Source organism: Hylobates moloch, unplaced genomic scaffold (genome assembly GCF_009828535.3).
Source record: "Hylobates moloch isolate HMO894 unplaced genomic scaffold, HMol_V3 SCAFFOLD_18, whole genome shotgun sequence".
Classification (NCBI taxonomy): Eukaryota; Metazoa; Chordata; class Mammalia; order Primates; family Hylobatidae; genus Hylobates; species Hylobates moloch.
Window position 1 is genome coordinate 50333938 of NW_026652293.1, and position 24854 is coordinate 50358791.

General features: G+C 37.4%; 1 protein-coding gene across 10 annotated transcripts in view; it reads right to left on the reverse strand.

Annotated features, from left to right (window-relative positions):
* Nucleotides 1-24854, reverse strand: part of ESRRG (estrogen related receptor gamma) — a 595534-nt gene that overhangs the window by 141028 nt on the left and 429652 nt on the right. For all 10 annotated transcript variants that reach the window (XM_058430555.1, XM_058430554.1, XM_032136353.2 and 7 more), the window contains one exon: nucleotides 14284-14400. In XM_058430555.1, coding sequence (XP_058286538.1) covers nucleotides 14284-14400 — 117 coding nt within the window. The remainder of the gene's footprint in view (nucleotides 1-14283; nucleotides 14401-24854) is intronic.

Consider the following 24854-nt stretch of genomic DNA (forward strand, 5'->3'; position numbering starts at 1 on the left):
CCAGTTCCTGAGTGGCATTAAAATAGAAATAGCATTACTTGTAAAAGCTGGGGGATTTTGTTCTTTCCTACCTTAACAAAACTTTTGATAGATTTTCTCTGCTGGAGCACATAACCAAATAGTTAAAGATTTGTGAGATAACCAGGAGATTCTCTAACATTTCTTAGGCACCCAGGGTTTGAATTGAATTTCTGTTCCTTTTACTTTGTCACCATTAGTGAAGCTTTATTTTTCTACACTATCCCCTCTAGATCCTAATTAATGACTGCTGGGGAGACCTGCAGACATATACAGAATCGTTGAGAAGTACATTTGTTCACGGACCACAAATTTGGACCGGTTGTCTACAGAGCATGAAAGTGATGCTACAAACGGAAAATGAAATAATCAGACAGCAACCTGGACAGCCTCTCGGGGACAGACACTAGGCAATGGCAGAACCTCTTCCGCTAAACAATAGGCTATGATAGTCTACACGGAAGGGGTGCCATTCAGAAATATACGTAGCTCAAATATTATTCAAACCATCTCTACGATAAAGCAGAAATACTCTACACAGACATTTCAGCAATCACATTCTAGTCCTGCAAAGAGCAATATTTACAGAAATCAGAAAATGTTCTTGTTATTGCACAGCCCTTCTGTTTTAGAATGCCTACAGCAAGAAATGATGCTGGACTTTGTAACAGCTCCAGCACGAAGACCATTCCCTAAAATAAACGTCTCCTTGCTCACAAAAGGAAGTAATAGCAGAGAACAGCAGCTTCCAAGTGACTTAAAGGATATTTCACCTTTTGACACTCTGGTAAGATTAATTAAGAGAAGAACCAGAAGACTTCATTATAAATATCAGTATAGCATATGAGCTTCAGAGTCAGAGAATTTCGGATTGAATACTGGCTTTACCATTTAATAGGTGTCTGATCTTGGGCAAGTTATTTATACAAGTTATTTAGAATAAGTCTTAGTTGTCATCTCATTTATATTCACTAACTTATCACATGTCTATGGAGAAGACAGATTAAAACCAACATTATTCCTCATGTTTTTTTTTTTCTTTCTCTTTTTTTTGGATACCAATTACTATATTGTCAGTGTAGTCAATATACTTTTGATGAAACAGGGTTTCTGAAACACAATTCCGTCATGGTCACATGAATATAAAAGAACATTTATTCGTAATGCATATATGAAAACTTTCTAAAAGTTATTATTTATGAAAAATTATTCCTGCACCTAAATTATAAAAATGCAATTGAAAAGTATACTGAAGTATGACTTAAAAAGAAAAAAGAAGTAATATTTTATTGAGCACCTACTATGTGATCATTATTGTACTAGGTGCCATGAAGGACTAAAATACAAACAGTTCCTGTTCTCAAGTTGTTTATGCTTTGCTCCATGAGACATCCCAAGTGAAGAATGGAATACTAAAAATTAATAACACCTATCATTTTCCTAATGCTGTTGTTTACCAGATGTTGTACCAAGAATATTACATATATTATCTCATTTAACCCTCAAAGCTATCCTCTGATGTATGTATAATTACAATCTACATTTCATAGGTAAGGCTTAAAAAGGTAAAGTAACTTGTCTGAGATGACACAGCTAGTAAGTAGTAAAGTTTACAGTGAACCCTGAGTCTATCTCTGCACTCTCCAATATGGTAGCCATCAGCCATGTGGGGGCTATTTAATTTAATTTAATAAAAATTAAATAAAATTAAAGACTGACTTCCTCAGTTGCATTAGACACATTTCAAGGGCTCAATCAATAGTCACAGACTCCATTTGACCCAGAGTCCATGCTCTTTATCTTTATGCTCTATTTCCCCCTGTGGAAAACATGAAATTAAATGCTAAACAGTATGAAACTGAATATAAATGCTGGTGAAATTCTGAAAAGGGTAACAGCTCTGTAATTTTAAGTCTTTAGGCTTATGAAGGATCATAAACTCCACAAGGTTAGAAACTCTTTTGTCCGTGTTCACAAAGTGAATGGTATGGAGCCAGCTCTCAAAATACACTTGTTGAATGGATGAGTCAAGGATGAGTGAATAGAAGTTTGGAAATAGACTTACAATGTGTATTATTTGGACTGATACATAGAAAACAGCTCCTGGGCAGAATAACCTCACTCCAACTCTAGATGTTGTAAAGAACAAGATGTACTTCTGCCATAGCAGATAGAAATATTTACATAGATCAAACCATAAGGCATGAATCCACATTCCTTCCAAATACTTCCAAATTATGTATGAATTGATAATAACCTAAGACTGGCTAAGGTCAGAGTAATTGCCATTTAATTGGCTTCAAATATACTAATGATTATGATAATGTTGATACTGAAGAACCTAACAGGCCTGGAGACAAATGTCTAAGAGAGCAGAGAGGTGAATTATGAGAGGCAGGAGTAGGGAGGGGACCATTATAGAAGTCACAAGTTTGGAAATCACCAAATGGTAATTCAGTAGAGTTATGAAGAAATTTGGCTTTTAGAGGAAACTATTAGAACAACAACAACAACCCCCCCTGCCCCCCCCCCCCAAAAAAAGAACAAACTTAATGGAGTGGAGAGGGTGAAGGGAGAGGAAGTTGTATTTGCTCCAAAACTTCTGTGTGAAGAAGCGTGGCTGGGGGATATTAATTGGACAATCCCAGGAGAAGCCACTAAATAAGGGCTCAGGTGGCCTCAAGGAAAACACTTATTATAGCTGAGAACTGAGAGGGAGGCCAGGCAAAACGGACTTGACCTCCTATGGGGGTAACATGCTGGCTTGAACTGAGACACAAAACCGGAAATTGGTACAGAAACCAGATATAAGTAGAAACACATATTAAGTTAAACCAGGTAAGGTAAATTACCTCATTTTTACACATTCTGCTCCTTAAATTTCCCACATCCCCAAGATACATACAAATGCTAGTAAAATGGTGCAGACATAATAAAATTATGATTGTGCAGCCTATGTAAAAAATATTTAATAGATGAAAATGTAATTCTTGAGAAAAATGGGAAAGGGATTTTGATCCTAGATACACACAGTCTTTCAAGAAACAGGTTAACCAAAGGGCAATTGCTAAGATACCCTCCCTTTGGGTTTTGCCATAGGTTCCATTTCATCTCAGACAGTCATCTATAAAAGAAGAGCATCTTACATTTGGGGCTTTTAAAATAGTAGAAATCCTGACATTCCTGTCAAAGGGCTCTGTAATGCTTCCTGCTTCCAAAATCATTTCCATATCACTCTCTTCTAATGGCATGATTCATATTCATGTCAACTTGAAAAAGCACTGAAGCTGAAGTAAGGTAAAAACAAATTTATGTTATGGATAATCAGCTGAAATCCATCACACCCGAGGGTCAGTTACTACTGTGCTGGGGCTGTGCGGTCTACTTGGGTAAGGCTGAGTGGCAGTGGCAGGTCCTGATACTTGTTCTAGTAGCCACAAAGCCGCACTGGCTCTCAAAAAGCACAATCTGCCATTCACTTAAGTCTGGGTTGCCAGCAAGCCCAAGGATGGACTCCCCACTAGTACCATCAGGCTCAGGGAATTTGGCTAGCACTGGGCACCTCAGACTTCTGCCAGCTAATTGGCTTTGGGGAAGCCGCTGACCTACTCTCCACTGAGTGGCTTTTGTGAACCTGGAACCTAGCCTGCTTCTCATCATTGATCAACCTTGGCCAAGCCAGCTGGCTTGTTCCTTTGCAGACAGCTTGCCTTAGGGAAGCTGGTTGGTGGCTCCTCAACCTACTAAGTGAGAGAGAGAGAGAGAGAAAGCGAGAGAGGATGAACTACAGAACAATCTCTCAAAAAATGACCAGCGCTCAGTGTCAGTTGAGGGGGACTTAGAGATGAACAAAATTGTGCCTAATACCTGATATATTAATAGGTGGAGTAGAACTCTGCATAGCCTTAATCAGAAAGGTAGCTAAGAATTTAGGAATGGGGCCCAAATGAAATACAACCATGAAGCACTTCATTAAATGAGTCTTACTCAAATGTACACCTGGATTCCTTTAGTTACAGTCAAGCACAATGTCATCATCATCGATGTCACATTGATATACATATGCATTGGTTACAAGGAACAAAAATCTGTTGTTTGAAGGCTTGTGGGGAAAAAATCCACATTAAACAGAGTCCTATATGGTTCTGGCCACCCCTCACCACTTACCAGGCTGGCCTTCCAGTGCCTGAGCAAATGTTCAAGTAGGTTTCCCCGGCTTGGGGCTAAATCTGCCAGGGATTTTTTTAATCCAAAAAGAATAAAAATATGTAACCTATTAGATAAATGATGGCTTCCTAATTCAAGTTCACAAATGGAAATGACAAATGGAAACAATCAAATAAATGATTAACTTTTAATACTATCCCTACTAAATCAGGGGGAAGAAAGCTAAAGGAATTGTTTCTTAGGATTTCAGTCTTTCTCTCTGTCCTCTCTAAGACAAATGCAGAGAGCACAGATTTATTCAGCTGAAATAATCTGTAGTGCTGCAACTGGTTAGTTCACATCAAAGATTCTATCTACTTCATTTCTAATGTAATTGTGATTTTAAAATATATACATAAATATAAAATTGTTTTGGAGAACCAGGTATGCAGGGAGTATGTGATAGTCTTCTACAAGCCACATGGATTATATGCAGAATCATGGACAAATCTTTAAAACATTAGAACTTCAATTTTCCCCTTTTATATAATACATGAGATTATAATACTCCAGTGGTACACTATGGCCATATCCTCAAAACTGAGGCAGATGGTGCACAAAGTCAGTGCATCAGATTCATTCCTCTCTACAAAAGCACGACTTACAAGAAATGTGGTTCTGGAGTTCATTTTCTAAAAACTCAGCCAGAAACTAAAGCTATGCCACAAGGCAAAATTTTTCTTTATGTTCCAATTTGGATTTAAATAAGATGTCATACACCGATGAAAACACAGACCCCTAAATAGAGTTCCCAGGAATTGAACAGCTTCAATATTACTGATGTTTATTCACATAGTTTGTAACTGTTAAGTTATTCCAAAGTTTATGTTGGGATGTCAGGACTTTCAGAGTGGGAAGTCACTGTAAAAGATAGTCTGGTCTAATCCTCACATGATACTTGAACTTGTTCCCTACAACATCTCTCACAGTGCTGGGAAACTTACTGCCTTCCAACACAGTTCATTCTATTTCTGGACATTAAGTGAAGAACTCAAAGCACTGAAGTGAGCCCTAGTTCAAAAAAAGGGGGATGGGTTGCTTAAGTCATCTTTTAAGAGCTCAGTATCTCATAATAACCATAGCCTCTGAAGAATCCCAAGCCAAATACATACATGAATATTTCTGAAGTTCCCAAAGAATAACTACATTAAATAAATGTACAGCAGAGGCAGTAGAATCAAAATACCTGCTACAGAACCTAGACTCCTTCATACACTGTGAGAGCATTGGAAGGTAACACAATCTTTCTAAGCTTCCCTTTCCTCTGTGAAATGGGGAAATAGCTACCACTGAGGTCATTGTAAAGATTAACCAACCCCAACAAAGCACATAGCACATAGCCTAATGTATATTCAGCTCTCAAAAATCTGTGTTATTAGTCTTACCTTCAAAATCTTTACTATTCATTTTGAGACTGACTATTCAAGTCTCATATCAACAAAACGTGAAAAAAAATCACCATCTAGTAATGCAGTATCTGTACATAAACTAACTTTTCGTGGTACCTTAAGTACATTCCCAAATGGCTTAATGTCAAGATGAAGCTCACAGAGAAGGTGCTCTTCGCTATTGCTTATATTATAACTTGGGAGTTTTGTTTAATACTCTGCATTAATGAGGGAGCTTCTTAGGATAATATTACAACAGAGAGTGCAAGAAATACCTGTGAGGTCAATGCAGTTCTATTAACTGTCATCTAACACAGAAATATTTTCCTTGAATACCATTAAAGCTTTCTCCTTTTCTTTGTTCTGCTTTTTGAAGGCAGTAGGAGCCCAAATTTCCCTACTAATAATTTCTGTTTTCGACTTGGCAGCATAATGATACTAGACTTGAGGAAAAAAAAATCACCTTGGCAATGTCTTCTTCAGAGGTTTTTACAAAAGATATTTTGTTAGGATAAATTATACTAAGTAGGCTCTTTAACTAAGCAAAAACAAATCCACTTGTAACTAAATGACCTGAGTAGCTTTATATTTTTTAAAGAGAACCTACCTGGAAAACACTACACTCTTTAAATGAACATTTTGTTAAAATGGAAAATATGAAACAGAAGGGTAATTAGACAAGTAAGTTGCTCTTTGCTACTCCTGCTGATAGAGTAAACTCAGAAGACTCTCAGAGTTCCCACCGCCATATATAAATCAAGACTCAAGCTGTGGTTGCAGCAAAACAGTTCTGGGATAATTTTTCTTTATATCCTGGGGGCTCAGGCCAACTGATTGGAGAGATGTAATGGCAGTTAAATGAATAAACGTATAATCTGTGCTCTCTCATATATGTGGTATATGTAGACATGCACAAATTGCCTTCTCTAAAAGGGTGGAAACAGAAAATATACTCCATGGACTGTGTTGAGATCACTCAGAATAAACAGAGCATCTGGACAACTAATTACCCAATGTAAAAGAAGAGGATCTCCATACTCCTACCATTTCTTCCACCCAAGAACTTCCTAAACATTAGGTCAGTGCTATTAATCTATGAGTCAGAGCAAAAGATAAAGATCTTTTATTTCATAGAGACTGGCAATTATTGATGGATTTAAAATAATTTGTCAAGCTAAAGGATTTAAGCTGGGCAAAAATGGCATGACCCTTTTGAGATACAGTGTCCTCAACCTTACCATTTGACCTTCATGACTCCTGATATACATTCCCTTCTCTAACTCACAATCAGTCCAATACGCTAGGCTGCTCAGTTATCCCATAAAGACTTTTCCTGGACCAATCCCCATCATTATCTCTGACTTCAGCAGTCCTATCAAACTTTAGGTAAGAAGCCTGGTTCCCTCAGAACAGAATCGTAAGGAAAAGTCACCTCCTAAAAAATGTCATTTATTTATATACCTTAAGCTCAAAACCCCTTGTTAGACTCATAAACTCTGCTGCTCATTGGGATTTCCAGGACTTTTTCCCATTTTGTCCACCCACCAAATAAGTAGCTCAGGTCACTCTTGGCCTACCAGCAGATGCAGGCAATCAACCCAAGCATGGAGCAGGAAAGGCCCCTTATTTGGCCAAGGCTGCCACACAGGTTGGCAAAGATACAGGATGGTCCTGGGCATATGACATGCTTGGCTTTTAATCCCATTTCCACTTTATCTGCAGTGGGACCATGGGCAAGTCACTAAAACTCTCTGACCTTGGGTTCCTTATCTGACTAATGAGAATCTGACACCCAGCGTCCCACTTTTCTATACTGGGTGGGGTCTTAACATGATAATTAAATCTTAATACCATGTATTGTCTCACCACAAATGGTGACTTATTCCAAATGCCAATTCTCAACCTCTGCTTTTACTTCATCTGGAACATGGGCACTCACAATTCTACTATATTGTTTGCACTACCTACCTGGAATCTTCATACTGTGTGTATTTTCTAGACTTCTACAAAGTGGCAAAATATTCATACATAACACTGAGCACCTCTGTAATTAAAAGATACTTTATGTCTTTCTTTCTTTCTTTCTTTCTTTCTTTCTTTCTTTCTTTCTTTCTTTCTTTCTTTCTTTCTTTCTTTTTTTTCTGAGACAGACTCTCACTCTGTCACCCAGGCTGGAGTGCAGTGGCGCAATCTCCACTCATTGCAACTTCCTCTTCCCAGGCTCAAGCCATCCTCCCACCTCAGCCTCTGGAGTAGCTGAGACTACAGGTGTGCACCACCACTCCTTGTTAATTTTTTACTTTTTATTTTTATTTTTTGGTAGACATGAGGGTTTCATCACGTTGCCCAGGCTGGTCTCAAACTCTTGTGCTCAAGCAACCCTCCCACCTCTGCCTCCCAAAGTGCTGGGATTACCAGCATGAGCCACTGCGCCTGGCTGAAAGATACTTTAAAGAGATCAAGTATGAAAATCAAAAATGGGCATCAATAAAACACATAACTATCTGATTTGTTTTGCTTGTTTTAATAACTTATTGTTTCCTCCAGAGGAAATATTTAGAAGCCATTTAAAATTATATAAGCCTGCTCTTCTCCTTTCCTACTGCTGTCAATATTTTTATTTAAAAAGTAACTTCAAATAAAATCTGACTGTTAGCAATCACAGCAATCTGTGTTGAGATTTCAGATGCCCACAGAAATAAAACCATACTGACTGCACTTCAATATATTGACAAGAGCTGGGAGAAAATGTGAGGAAATAAAGAGCAAAAGTTTTTCACACACAGGCAAAAATACACAATCAATACTTCAGTTCCTACTTATTTAAGTACCTATTAATTGCTCTACTGTGCCTTCAACTCTCACGTCTGTTAACTTTGAAAAAAATAACATATTTCTTGCTCCCCTAGGAAGATGAAAAGCATCAGAAGAATTTTCAGTTAAGAAAAAATTCACAAATAGCACATCTCATTATCCGTATCTATCAAACCAGAGCTCCTACGGTAGTTCCAACTCCATTGATATAGTCATCATCATCATCATCATCATCATCATCATTGTAATTATAAGTCTCTTGGTGTCATATATTGGAATAATGTTTCTATAGGCATTATATCATTTTTTAATAAAATATATATAATTTCAGATTAGAAGGGGTAAGAAAGAATATAGTCTAGCTGGTCCCCTGAAGATACAGGAATGGAGACTCTTAGAGATGAATGGACTTGCTCCAAATCACATCACAGTATTAGGTAGTCGAGAAATCAAAATTAAAAACTGAGGCATAGGCCCAGGCACAGTGGCTCATGCCTGTAATCCTAGTCCTTTGGGAGGCCAAAACTGGAGGATCACTTGATGCCAGGTGTTTGAGAACAGCCTGAGCAACATAGTGAGATGCCATTTCTACAGAAAAAAATTAAAATAAAAGTAGCATGGTGGCATGTGCCTGTAGTCCCAGCTACTCAGGAAGCTGAGACAAGAGGATCACTTGAGCCCTAGAGGTCAAGGCTGCAGTGAGCCAAGATCATGCCACTGCACTCCAGCCTAGGGGACAGAGCCAGACCCTTTCTCAAAAACAAAACAAAACGAAACAAAAAAATACCCTCAAAAATTTACTTATGAAGTTAACAGGATTCTTACAATTCTCCTTGCTCATTTTAAAATGTGTGCCACTTGTCCATTTTCTTCGGTGGGACATTAGCTTTCTCCTCCCTCTCTGCTTTCTCTTCTTCCTCCTCTTCCTTTTCCTTTCAAGACAAAGGAGTAAGTTCTCCTTTCTGAAGCTAAACCAGTAATTTTAAAGCTTTCTTCACCTCAAATGTTGTTAGTGAAAACCCTGCTTGGGTTAAAGCCCCTTTTTTCCTTTTTATACTGTTGTCTCTCTTCATTTGACCTAAGGTCAGGTATTAAAGACTAAATTTCCTCATGAAATTTCTGAGCAAATTTTCACTTATTGATGTGCTTCTATAAAAAGTTTGGAAAGCACCCCTAAGGCCATTGACATTGCCAAAGGATAACAAATTACATGACCTTGGGTTGGTCTAGCAAGTCAAGCTCATAGTGTCTCCTGTTAAGCATGTACTAGACCCTGTATCTACATTAAATCTCTTGGTCTTCACAAAAACCTCACAAAGTAAGTTCCACCTTCAGTCTCATAGTTATAAATAAATAGGCTAAAACGAGTGAGTCTTAGAGAAGTTCTTTAACTTGCTCCAAGTTTCAGAGGTGGTAGAACCAGGGCTTGAATCTACCAGCCACCTGGCCCCAAAGCTTGACCCTTACTGTCTCTGGCCACAGTAGCTAATGTTGACCTGTTCCTTACACTAGGCCACATGGTATGCTAAGCTCTCAACCTGCAGTATCTCATTGGCTATTTACAACATGTTGTTTGCAAATACTATTAGTGGTGCCATCATTTTACAGATGACAAAATAGGAGATTAGAAAAGTTAAGTAGCATTTTTTAAGGCAAAGGAAAAAGCACATTTTTTGGCACGAAATAACAAAACGGGTCCTCTAAATTGCCTCGTTTCATCTACACTTTGGCATGCAGGCTGGCCTGGCTAAAGAATATAATGTGAGTGAATGTGAGTCTTTTGCTCACCTGCAAGAGTAAAAGAAAAATATTTGAGTTGCTAAGGTGAAAGCCATCGTGCCAATAAACATCAAAACACCCTTTAATCCTTTGATCAGTGAATTCTATATCTAAATAAAATGATTATTGCTTTCATAAAATGTCTCTGTTTGCTACTGACAGAGAGCAAACTGAGCTAGTATGTCCTGCAATAGCCTTTAAATAACCAAGGAGAGAGATCAAAATAAAAATAAATCTTGACCAGATTTATAGGTGCACCTTGATTAGTTCTTGTTATTTTCCTTCAAATAAGCAATACCTAAAAAAAATGAAAAGGGAATGTTGAGACCAGATATCATGTAATAGATGGGCTTTCTCTGACATACAGTATGGTATAACGACAAAAAAATAATGCTGGCCCATCATTTGTGACACTTACCAGCTAAGTAGAGCAGAGAGAAAGACAAAGAGGATTTTCAGGATGCTGAATGGTGCCACCACTTGGATTTCAACAAATTATCATTTGTTTTACTGTACTTCTCAAAGTTTTGTTGTAGTGTAGCATTTTGTTGCTTTCTCTAAGAAAACACGTTTTCCTTTTCTTCAACTGATACAATTTTTTTTAAAAATTCTAACATTAAAATCAAATGTAGTGTATTCAAGTATAATTCCATTGCTTGCTAATGAGAAAGCATATCTTATAAGAATTTTAATTATGTACAATGTGATGAAACTGGAATTGTTTACCTACTAAGCCATCACTTTCTCCTTCACAATCCCACCAACGCTCAGATATCTTCTCAAAGTGAGATGCCATAATTAACATAAATGCCAGTCAATAAAGCTAATGATTATTATTTTTAAAACAATGTAATTCTCATTTTTCTATAAACTCCCCTTTTAATAAAACCTCATTTCCTTCAGGCAACACTTTATCTACAATGGATTTGGCCAGCTGAATAAAAATACCTGTTAAAGGAGAGAAAGTACCCATCAAAGCTGTTGAAATCTGATTTCATTTCAGATTCTAGAACTAATGTTGTTTTTTGTTTAAATAGATTTTGTCTGTCGATTTCCAGACCTGCTGTGCCATCAGCCTGTATGGACTGCTGTGGTCAAGGCGGGGGTTGTAGCAGCAAATTTTATTATGGACTGGTAATTGAATTGAACAGGTTTACATTGAATAGGTTTACTACATCACGATCTCCGACATACTGCATGGGACTGAAATCCCTCTCCATCCATAAAGATACATTTAAGACACTATCATTCTCTCCAGGCTTGGAAAGCAAGTCTTGAGCCAAGGAGGTGGCCAAACATAATTGTGCATTTATATGCAGGGTACAATGCAATATTTCACTGCATTTTTAAGTAAAAAAGAAAAAAGAATATTCCATATTTACTCATAACTATCCCATCCTTTCGATTTGGTGGTTGTGGGAGGTGGGAGGAGGTGGTTAAAGAACCGATATTTTGCCATCAAAGTGGGCATTAAGAAGTAAAGGAAAATAAATTATTATTTGAGTATATCAGCAACAGCAGCAATTCTCTAGAAAACAGATACCTGCTTGATAATAGCAACTGAAGAGGTGTGAATTATAGATAAGCGCTGTCCCATTCACTTTCACCAGCAATGTTTAATTAAACACAGTTCACACCTCTTCATTCACTCTTACCGCCCTTCAGGATTGTTCTTGCTAGAAATCACAATGGAAAAAATATTTAAGGAAAAATATCTTCTTTAAACCTGGAAAAGCAAATGGTATGTAAATTATGGCAGTAAATCAAGCTAATAAAAAATTATATATTCCTAGAATTGGAGAAGTGTCTCCATGTAATTCAGTTTTTCAAAATAAAACCTAAATATAGATCAATGCCACATCAATACAAGTGTTCATTGTTGTATTAATTTTAGAACTTTTTAAAAACTGGATTTGCTTTTGAAAAATAATGATTCCTCAACTTTCAAGGATTTGAAATCACTCTTAATTCTCTTTGAATGAGCATAAGTTTAGTTTGAGTCTCTACAACGAAACTAAGTGGCAACGTAAATATAATTAAGGCCAGAAACTGACTGTCAATCACCGATCATTAACTTTCAGAAATATGTTTTGTTTGTTACTCTGCTATAGGGGTTAAGGCAATGGCTAAGATAAAGAGCTCCACTTCACAAACGTAAGCTACCACCATCATCCTAACTGAAAGAAAAACTCTGTCATGTGGGTTGGGTGGTTCTTGTTTTAATTATATGTTTTCCTTTATCAAAATTGTCCTTCTGGCAATTTCACATAAGTTTTCTCTTATGTGCAAGAGAACCACCTTATCTGTCTTTTTCACTGTTGTATCACTGGAGCCTGGAATAGTGCCTGGAACATGGGAAGACTTTAGTACATATTCAGCAAATGGATTACAAATGTAAAACATGTTAACTCTGAAAAATCCTAAAAGGGCCAAAGGCTATACTGTAAAAAGTACCCCCATCCTCATTTTCATTCACCAATGTGACACTGTCACCAATCTTTAGGTATCCTTCCTTTCTTCCACTTCTCCATGTATACACATGTGTGTATCTGTCACAGTGTGTATGATGTCTGCCATCCATTCTCCTTTCCATCTCTCTCTATATACATATATATACGTATACACACACACTCTCATACATACACACACACAGATATATAATGAATCATACTATTAAAAAACTTGTTCTTATATATATATATTTACTTAGTAATGTATCTTGGTCATCTTTTTATAAAATTTTATTATAACATTATACACTTCTTTGTTTATAGCTCTTTCTCAAGGGAAGAGCAAAGTTGAAGACTAGAAGAATTTGAGAGGGTCTTCTTTGTTCCTATTTGATAAGTGAAAGTCAGAGAAATACGATGTAAATTCCATATATCCAAACATAATCTGATCCACTCATCTTCCTATAATATTGTTCACAGTAAAAATCTTGAAAGAAGAACAAATCAGGAAAAATTATAACACCGCGTGATAGCACACACTCAGTGACACTCTGGTTCACTCTTGGTGAATTAATATGTGAGCCTATTTGGATTTAAAAGTTAAAAATAGGGGATCTCCAGTAAGAACAAAATATAATAATAGGACAAGCCCCAGAAACAAAGCATAGTTCTATAATACAACAGAAGTTATACATCTAAATATTTAATGAATCTAATTTTCTGTCAAACATTAATTACCACCTTTTCATTGTGTTACTTTATAAAACTGTGTTTATTTCAAACTCTGGTGAATTTCCTGAAGAAAAGGAAACAGAAAATTCTAAATGCAGTATGTAAAATGCACATTTACAAACACACACACAAGTAAAGTAATGCATTACAGAACAAAAACTGAATCACAGGCCTCACAAAGTAAAGAAAACTTTTTATCCATCTCCAAGCTAACATGTGAGTTTCACTAGAAATGATGAAATATACAAATATTTCAGGACCTTTGACATGTGTGGAATAGTTGAGTGGCATCTAGAATCAGTGGGTTCAGTTCCTGGCTCCACCAATTATAAACTGTGTGAGCTTAAGCAATTTGTTTAGCACAGAACACGTCACTGTTGCTATTTTATGTTTGTTGTTGTTATCCCCAACTGAAAGCAAATAGAAAGCAATTTTAATATGATATTTTCAGCTCTTTGTAATAGAAAATAAAGTCCAAAAGATAAGGTTGGGAAAGAATAAAGAGTGTTTTAAACCCAAGATTAATTAAAAAAAAAAAATCTCTCTGCAAACCTAGTAATGAGAAGAAAACCAAAAATTCAATGACAGTAGCCTCTTGGTTTGTCTTCATCCTTTGCTCTCTGCAGATTGTAAAGATGATAAAAGCACTATGGTCAAGCATACCTGGTGTGTTTCGCTGTACATCAGATCCTCCTACCTTGTCCCTTCCTGTCAATGTGAAGTGGTTAGCCATAAGTTGTCAGAAAGTCCAGGTATAAAGGAGTATTCTGCCATCAGAGTCAGGGTACTTACTGTTAACCTCATCTTTTTCTGGTTTCTCTAAAACTGGTGGAATTTTTTGCCTCCCATCCCCACACCAAAATCAAAAGCTCAGGGGCACTAGCAAAGAGCCTTACCTTCTTTCAGCATGCCCACTTTTAAACACTTCATGAAGCGGCAAGCCTGGCAGGATTTACGTCTGCGCTTTGTGATTTCACATTCATTCGTGGCAGGGCAGCTGTATTCTATATTGCCTAAAACACAAGTTTGAAGAAAAGTTGTCAGATTTGCAAGATCCAGGAAATATTAGCATCCCAAAGGCAATGTCAACTCTATTATTCTTACTCCTCCACCCCAAAAAATGTCACATGAGACTCAAGAGAAATGTCACAAATATCATCAAGCTGGATGCTCTGCTATAATCACAAAAGATATGTGGGGCAAAGAGAATAAACATGGTGAAATGCTTCAAAAGATGAAGTTTAAAATTAGCCTTCAAAACATTATGCTGAGTCCACCCATGCAAAGTAAGAGTCTTCCAGAATCTTATGATACAAAAGAAATTTCAAAATAGATTATGTTCATGAAAACACAAATATCAAAACCAGATTATTGGATTGTCAATCCTGGATTTATTCTGGTTCCTAATACTTTGGTGCATCAGCCTTATTGTCTTTCTGACACTGAACAATATAAACTTCACTGTGGAAAATGATAGGTAAACAAATACGGCATATTATAGTAAGCTCCTAGAGGGTAGGGACAGAAATTACATAGTTGTTGCTTTAGCACTTACCAGAGCCTTACAACACAATTCTGTGCTTGGTAAATGCTTACTGATGATGGTGATGATAATGAAGATGATGGTCATCATCATTATCATCATCATCATGATGTGTGTTACATAATTTGCATAATTAATTCCAAACACTGAAGTTCCCTGATGTTAGAACAAAGAATAAACTGCTATGAAATTATATATTTTTAATATTAGACTTTGTGTCACTTATGGTAGTACCTACATATTTAAAATGGCAACTAAGAAACCAGAAAAAGATCTAAACTAATTTTTTTTTTTTCGATTAGTACCAATGGCAGTGTGTGGGATGTGCTCTGGGGCTGCCTACAGCTTTGTAAAGAAGCTGCCTTTAAAATAAAGCTTTTCTCCCCAATCAGCTCTGTCACATAGTGCTTGAAGGTCTTCCGTTACTTCCTAACCCTTTCCCCTTGTGATTAAGTGCATTAGTATCTTAATGAAAATGCATTCTGTTTATTGCCCTCTTGGGAAGGGGGAGGTCATCACACCAAATGCATAAATTGTCATCAGAGACGGTCCGAACATAATTGCAATTTTGCTCCTCCATGTTTGCAATACTCAGGGTCCGTCCAAGTCCCCTGAAACATGCGCAGATTCTAGTAATTAGCATACAGTCTGCCTGGGACCACAGCATTGATGAAATATTTCAGAGTTAATCACACTTTGTAAACACTGATTTATATTGACTACCTTTCTTCAGACTGATGTCTCCTCATTAAATATCACATTAGTGGATTGCAGGGTAGTACAAAGACTCAACTACTCAGCAACTGCTAATTCAACAGGAAGTAATACCTAACCACTTATAACTACTGAAAACTGGTTCAGTATGCATGACTTGAAAAAAACACATTATAATTTGAGATAGCCTATCAAAATTGCCTAAATTAGCATTCTAATTCAGGGCATTTATAATAATAAAAGCAACTACTTTTTAACAGGAGGTTAAATAATAAGAGTAATATTAATGGCATCAACAGAAGTATATACCATCACCTTCCTTGGAGATATTACTGATGCTATACTCTTAGAAAACCAAGGATAAGTGAAAGAAACCAGGGTGGCCAGGTCACAGCTAAGAATAAAAGGATTTATAATCTGAACTTTAGATGAACCACTCTTCACTGCAGTTTCTTCAACCATCTCTGAATATTTATTTTGCATCAAAAGAGTGTTGCTAGTAATTTTCTAAGGGTTAATTAGTATTCCACTACTAGATCCTTTCACCCTGTTCGGTTCCCCCTATACTTACTTAAAAAGAAAAAGGCCTTTGCTGTCTTAGGAAGGACTGAAGAGTGACTGCTTAAAAGGATCAGAAAGAAAGCAAAAAAAGTTTGCCAAACAGCATTCTTTTCCTTTTTTCTGCCTGAAAAGTCAGTATGAAGTAACACTTTCATCACTTCCCTTATCAAGGCATGAGTGCTAGTCCTACGCACCTTTAACCCAGTGCTAAAAACTTTCTACCAGGATGATCCACTGCCACAAACATAATCATCATTCTTTTAAAACCTGTTCCACTTCCTCTTTGAAAACTGTATCCCCATCCTTCACATCAACAAACTTCTGACAAGAATGCACATCAGGCATGTGTGAGCTCACACCTGGACTATGGCAGTTATCCCCTCCCTGGGCTTTTTGCCTCTGTCCTGACCCACTCTAATCCACGCGGCATACCGCTGTCATCTTCCTTTCCCTAGGACTGCTTTGATCACGTCATGACGCTGATTTTAAAAAATCAGTAGGATTATTTGCCTTCCTGAATGAAATATAAACTATAAGGCTTACAAACAGGGTCTTCTTCCAGCCTTTCATTTACTTTTCCAGCAATATTGCTATTATTACCTGACATGAACTTTTTGAGGCAGCCAATTTGATTTATTCATTTTTTTGCTAAGCGTCTTTCAGAATTTCCTCTGGGAATTATCTTTGCCACTTTTTCTTCTTGAAATTATTTCCAAGCCTCCTTGTTCAACTCAAACTCCATTCCAATCTTCCATGGAAACTTCTCTGACTATCCCAGCAGAAAATGATTTCTTGGTTTTCGTATTTTTTCAGGTACTCTCATCATATCCAGACAGACCATATTTTGTTATTCCTTTCAGACATATATTACTCATTGGATGGTAAGACACTAAAGGACAATGGACATTTCCTATGCAGTATAAAAACCATCCAAGCCAGGTGTAGCGGCTCACACCTGTAATTCCAACACTTTGGTAGGCCGAGGCAGGTGAATCACTTGAGGTCAGGAGTTCAAGACCAGCTTGGCCAATATGGCAAAACTCCGTCTCTACCAAAAAAAAAAATTGAAAAATAAGCCAGGCATGGTGGTGTGCACCTTTAGTCCCAGCCTCTTGGAAGGTCGAGGTGGGAGAATTGCTTGAACCCAGAAGGCGGAGGTTGCAGTGAGCCAAGATCATGCCACTGTACTCCAGCCTGGGAAACAGAGCAAGACTTCATCCCCACCGTCCAGAAAAAAAAAATCCACCAAAAAGTAATATATAAGTAGAAGAATATACTTATAATAACTTAGAATTTTCTTATCTCAAGGTCATTATTAAGAACATCAATTATGGTGCTATAATGCAGTGTCAGAGGATCAAGTGAGCTGCATGTCCCATTAGGAAGCAATGTTAAAAACAGTAGGAAAATCATTCCACAAATAATCTAAAAAATAGAAGAAAGAGCCAGGCATGATGGCTCACACCTGTAATCCAGCACTTTGGGAAGCCGAGGAGGGTGGATCACTTGAGCTCAGAAGTTCAAGATGAGCCTGACCAATATGGTGAAACCCTATCTCTACTAAAAATAAAAAATTAGCCAGGCGTGGTGGTGCGTGCCTGTAATCCCAGCTGCGTGGGAGGCTGAGGCTCGGAGAATTGCTTGAACCCAGGAGAAGGAGGTTGCAGTGAGCCGAGATCGTGCCATTGCACTCCAGCCTGGGCAACAAGAGCAAAACTCTGTTTCAAAAAAAAAAAAAAAAAGTCTAGTTAATTTTTCGAAATTGTGAACAGTAGCTTTGACAAAAATGGAAAAATAGTGTGGCAAAAGGGGAAAGATTATGCAAAAAAAAAATACAACAGCTTCTGAGAAGTAAAGTGTGAATAAAAGAGGAAATCATAAAGGAAATTATATTATACAGGAAATAAAAATCCATACTGATACGAATAGGATAAGAATAAAAGAAAAATAAAATAATACAGATAGATGGTGCCACATGAGTTTTGTAATTTTTATCTTACTTTATAATTGGAGCTACATTGGAGAAAATATTTAGGATTGATTCAATAATTGTAGCTAAATCTATGAATGACTCATCTAGGAATAATTATGTAAAGATTTTAAATCTCTTCAAAAGGCAGAAGGGAATCTGTCAAATAATGATATGAGAGTTTTAGATCACATTTAAAGGACTCTGGTCTCCTTTCTATCCATTACATTCCGTAATTCTTCAATGATAAGGAGAAACGTAAAAGCAGGGGAGGTTTTCCTAGTGTGTTAGAATGAAGTCTTGAAGTAGGACCTCTGTGTTATTCCTTGTTGAATCCTCAGTGCTAATCGATGAGCCAGGAGTTTTGTATTATGGCTGGTTTGGGATAGAGAGAGGTGGTTCCTTATATTAAGGAGTCCACCGAGAGGAGACAAGACGTGTAAACAAACAATATAGTTTAGTGGGTGGTGTCATGGTTCAGGATGCAGTACTGGCGTACTGGCAAGTACATGCATTCCCACAAACACAGGGATTATGCTTAGGAAGATCAGCAAATTCTTCACATAGGAGCAAATGCTTGAACTATGCCATGAAAAATAAAGAAATGACTACATTGGGGTAAAGGACTCTTCCCAGAGCGACATGAATGGATGGAAATCAGTGGTCCTACTATCTTCACAAATGATATATTTTCAGCTGAAGTGTATAGAAATTGTTTCTGATAAACTAGGTCTCTTTCACAAATATTTTCTTTCAATAAAGTTGCCTTGACACATACGGATAATAACCTTGATTTCACTAAGTGACTCTGGTTTATATCTTGAAAAACAAGTCAACATCATTCTAAATAACTTATTTGCTGGAGGAAAACCTCTCTAATTTCCAAGCCCTCCCACTGAGTCACTTAGTTCATTGTTGTTGGCTATGATCACCCACCCAACAAAGTCTTTGATCCATGTTAGAGTCTACAGAGATTGTGCCCTTGAAAAACCTTCCCTGGTGCTGTTTCTATTCAATAAAGAAAGCATTTTATCCTAAAAATGTGCTGCCCCAAGCACCTGGGTAACAATGTTACATCTATTTTGGTAATGGTTCAAAGACACGACTCCCAGTAGACCATATGATCTCTATGGGGCACTTGTTTTCCTTCCATTCTCTAAAAGTGGAAACTAGACGAAAATATTTCCAATAGCAACTATGGGCACCTGGAATGTGAACACTGGATATTCACTCAGGAGGACGCAGAAGTTATTGTTCACAGCATAGGATTTTCATTTCAGACATGGAGTTTTCTTGGATTACAGCTTGCTATTTTCTGGGACACATTTGTTAGATGGCACCAGGGACTGAATTGGGCAGCTACTGATGACACGACTGGAATTTTCCCAGTTTTGTCAATAGCTAGGGAAGTGTGCTCTGCTGCAGAGGGAACCAATAAACATAGAAGCTCTGGGTTTTTAAACCAGGCTGACAAGAATGATAGAGCAATTTATAATATCTCCTGGCGGCTTTTCAGAAAGTCCCAAGCTCTGATTACTTATTTCAGAGTCTTTTGTGCAATTAGTTTGCAGGCAATATAATTTTCTCACTTACTGCTTAATAGAATCTTGCAGCTAGCTGGCGGATAGAATAACAGGGTGTATGTAAAACCGCAGCCTGGAGTGCCAGTGGATAATTTGTGTATTCCTTTCAGTCACTTAATGGACTTTTACAGTTTGGCAGTGAAAGGGCTGAATGATGTAAATTAGCATGGCATCTCAAAATAAAAATATATGTCAAATCTTTATTCCTGAATCACATCACTCCCACATGGTAATGATGCATTTGGATTTATGTAGTTCCTAAGACTTGTCCTCTTTCTCATACATATAGACATCATAATTGTAAAGCCGATTTGAAAGCATCTGTATATTTCTCCCAATTGTTTTAATTTTATTAACAGAACCAAATAGCTTGCAATGACCCACGGGGCACTCCAAGTGGGATTTATCCAATTGTTTTTCAACATTAAGTGATTTAAAAATAATGGGATTTGCCTCAGTACACAATTACAGAGCACTGAAATCATGCAAGCAATAATCTGTAGTATTTTTTATTTAAAGGCCCTAAAACACAAACAAGAAAGAAAGAAAGAAAAATCTGTCTTTATTGTATAGTGGCAAAGGTTTTTCCATTTTTACAGTGATCCAACTTTCCTTTTTTTCTTTGTTTTTCTTTCTTATTTTCAATGATTTGTTTCTAGCTATTCTGTGCTCATTTCCATCTGAAAGAAAATAATACTATCTATAGCTGAGATTCATATTATGGAATAGTAATTTATTCTATATCTGTAACTTTTAAAAAGTCATAATTACATCAATGCACACGTAAGTTAAGGGAGTTATTTGTTTTTCAAAGAAGACATCCACAGTTCGACTTTAAATAAGTTGTGTAGGATCACTACATCTGTTCTCAAGGGATTCCACCAAATACTTTTTGGTGCTTCCTTTAGAACTGCCACCAGAGCCACTTTAGAAGGTATGAACAGGGCTTGGGAGGCACTATATTATACCTCATTTTCACCCAAACTTACTGCCCTTTGCATTTCAACATGAAGCCAGATGATTTTTGTTCATTACTAAATTTTAAGTCTACCCTTAAAGGTCAATGATTTGCCATCACTGAAGCTATTGTGAGATTCTGTCTCAGACTCTAAAAGAGGATTTCCAAAAATACTATAAGGAATGGGTAGTATCACTCTACTAATGGGACCCCAGACCACCTGCCAGGTGAGGTTGTGGCATACTGAAGTGGGAGGAGAGGAGCGTCACATCAGGTTAATTGTTAGAGCTGGCTCTTATCAAAGCAATTTCATACACAGGAGTGTGCCCAAGTCTCATGCTCTTTGCCTCTGAACTGTCTCTCTACCCCATAAAACATGAGGTGGGGGACAGGAGGGTATAGACAAGATCTTTTGCTAGTTGATTCTTTAGCATTCTATAGCATTAAATTCTGACAATTATAAATGTAGTATATAAAAGGCACACAGCATAGCGGTGCAAATTGCTGCATTTTCTGGGTGAAACTCAAGCCTCACTTCCAAATAGGAATGGATGATGCTTTGCCCTTAAGGAAAAAAGACTGGAAGGATATTCACAAGTAGGCAGGCTTTTAAACCCTCAGCAATGTCTAGTGACTGGAGATCACACACTCTGGTTTCATCCTACAGTGTCCTGTGTTTGGGAGACTCACCAAGGCTGCAGTCTGTGCCAGTACTGGCCACCTCCCTGTGCAAAATTTCTAACAATAAGATTCTATTCCTCCACTGTATTGAATGAAAAATGCTTAGCATTTGAAAATGCTGTAAAATGAGGACAAATTACTTAGCCTTGATTTTTTTCCAGTTTAAAAAAAAACTACATCTTCCCTCAGGTTCCCCTAAATTTGTAAACATGGACATTCCTTTATCACTTTAATTCTACAACCAACAACTAAACACTAGGCATTGTGCATGTTCATTTTAGGACAAAATTTTTGTATGTCCATTCTATGGCCATCTTTAGCATATTACTTTGCATACAGTCAAGAAAAATGTCTGAGGAGGAATGTGTGATAGGAGGGGAGGAGAAAAGAAAGGCCAGGCACTGTGGCTCATGCTGTAATCCCAGCACTTTGGAAGGCTGAGGCAGGTGGATCATCTGAGGTCAGGAGTTCGAAACCAGCCTGGCCAACATGGTGAAACCCCATCTCTACTAAAAATACAAAAAAAAAAAAAAAAAGCCAGGCATGGTTGTGCATGCCTGTAGTCCCAGCTACTCAGGAGGCTGAGGCAGGAAAATCGCTTGCACCCAGAAGGCGGAGGTTGGAGTGAGCTGAAATCGTGCCACTGCACTCCAGCCTGGGCAAGAGAGCAAGACTTTTTCTCCAAAAAAGAAAGGAAAAGAGAAGAGAAGAGAAGAGAAGAAAAAAGAGAAGAGAAGAGGAAAAAAAAGAAAAGAAAAGAAAAGAAAAGAAAAGAAAAGAAAATGCAAACCTAGGTTCAAGTTCCAGCTCTACCATGTTATTGGCTGTGTGAACTTGAACTAGTTGCCTTTGTTACCCTCAGTTTGCTAAAGTACAAAAGAGGAATAATCATATCTGCTTTATAACTTTGTAAGAATTACATGAAATGAAGGTATTAAGATCATATGCATACAGTTTTGGTCCCTTTTCTGAGGAAAAAGGAGAGAACTGTCCTAAGATCCCATTTATTGTTATTTACCTTGAATCCTAAGACTTTAATCTCCAGTTTGCAAATATTATAAAATAAAACCATCTTCCTCAGATTTATACAAGGATGTGAAAATGAATGTGCCATTCACTCGGAAACACTGAAAGAAGATTTTGTCCTTGCAACACTTCTAGGGAGAGCATTTAGCTATGTTCTACAGATATTGAGAAGGAAAGGAAGATAGTCGTTCTTAAAAGTACCAAAATGTCTGAGAAGTGAGTTTGTGAGGCATCAACCACATCTCCTCATGAACACTTCCTGTCTCTACCTTGGAGCACACACAGTGCCTATCGCTGGGTATGATCTGATTAGAACAGAGGGCAAAGCATTTGCAAAGCTCTTCAAAAATCTTATCCCAGCCTTATCTCTTGCCACAGTCCCAGGTCGACTTCTACCCCATCTCAAGCTCACCCCCTTGTCTGAAACCCACATGGCATTACCTGAAGTTCCTAGAAAGCAACATCCTTTCCTACTGCTCCTCTCTGTGTGCTGCTTCTATCATTTCTTCAGTGAGATGATCCCAGGGCTCCCGAGACTGAGTTAGGGGTCTTTGTGGATGTAACTAGTTCATCCCGTACTTACCTTTCAGGTGAGTTCCTCTGTTAGCACTTAACACACTTTATTATACGTGTCTGTGGAATTGCCCCCTTCCTGTCCCAACTGTATATTCTTTAAGGGCAGTGTCTTACTCCTTTCAGAATCCTCTGTGTCCAAGTGAGTGTCAGGTCAAGTCAATGACCCATAGGAAACACTCATTTGTCAACTTAATTTTTAGTGAGTCTGTTATTCACACCCCCATGTTAGTTTTTAGCTTCAAATTATTCATTAAAAATTTAGAATAAAGGTGTTAGCAATCCACCCATAGTATATTATTTGGCATAAAACAACACAGACTTATAGGATATTTGATTTCAAAGAGATTCTAAATTCCAGTTGCTTCAGCCCCCTTGTTTCATATAGAAGACCATAAAAGGGGTAAATATGTAATGACTTATCTATTATCACTAGAACCTATGATTGCTCCACCCTCTTTATTAGAATATGGGCTAGTTAACTGCAGAAATGAGACTAAAACTGAGATATCCCAACATCCAGTTCAATGGCCTTTAAATGCATCCACAAAAAGCTTAGATATCAATACCTAAGAACAGGATAATAACAAACAGTAAGACTCACAGGTACTCTTTGATGTGCTTTACATTTTGAACTCCCTTTTTGTGACTAGAGATATAAGGCAGAGAGAGAATAAGGTAACATACCCAGAATCATATCGCTAACAAGCGCTAAAGCCAGGATTTGAACCCAGGCAATCTGGATCCAAAGTCTGTGCTCTTAAATATGAGGCAATGCTGCCTAACTCTAATCTTTTAAAAGTAATTAATTGAACGTTGTTTAGAATAGAAATAAAAATGAAAATTCCATCTTCTGAAAGAGCACTTTGTGTAGCTGTTGCTGCTGCTATTGTTGCCAGTCAGAAAGGAAATTTTGATGCCTGACATAGGAGCCTGAGAGTGATAGGTTCAGGGTGGATCTTGGCATTGTCTTTTGCTGTTGTCAGACTTATGGTGTAAGGGCAGCTGTGGGATAGGATAGGGTTGCTTTTAGAGAACGGAATCTCTCAACACCTCAAACAGAAATCCCTCAACTTGTCTCTGTACCAGTATGGTTGATGGCCTGTTTAATTCCACAGAAACCAAACAGAGCATGTCACCAAAGCAACAGGTGTCAGGTTGTACACAATGCATTTTAACAATCCCAAAATAATGTTCTTGTTCATGATGGAAAAAAAAAGTAATCCATAATCATGAGGGTGTGTTCTGAAATACATTTAAAAGGGACTGGTAAGTGGATAATAAAAATACACTGGTGAAAACGATGGAGAATATAAATGTTTCTCATCCAAGGACTAAAGAAATTCAATGTTTTTAGTTCTGATATAATGATGTCTTCTGGTAAAAGGCAACTGTTTTGTACAGTGTAAAATGCATATCCTACATGATGTGTACAGTCTCTTCTTCTTAGTTTTTAAGCTCTTATAGTACACAGATCATGTCACAGAAGTCCTTATAAAAGAGCTCAAAGGTGACCACTGCCATAAGAAATATATAATATCTGAGCTGACTATAACCTCCAAATTTGCTGTGCTCTCTATCCAACATCAATTTTTACGTGTTCTTCTTCTACCTGTGAATTTTAAACAACCTCGATGCAAGTCTGCTTATCTGTCTTTCAAAACATGCAACAACAACAAAAGGCTTGTTAATAAAATATTCTTGGAAAAGAAAGCAATGCTAATTACATCTAATGCATTCACTATCTTTGGATAGAAGCAGTTTCAATGTGTACATTTTATGGCAACTTTTACAGACTGGTACAAGAACATATGACCAGTTAGAGGCATTTGGATGATATCCTATATGATAAAAGCAGT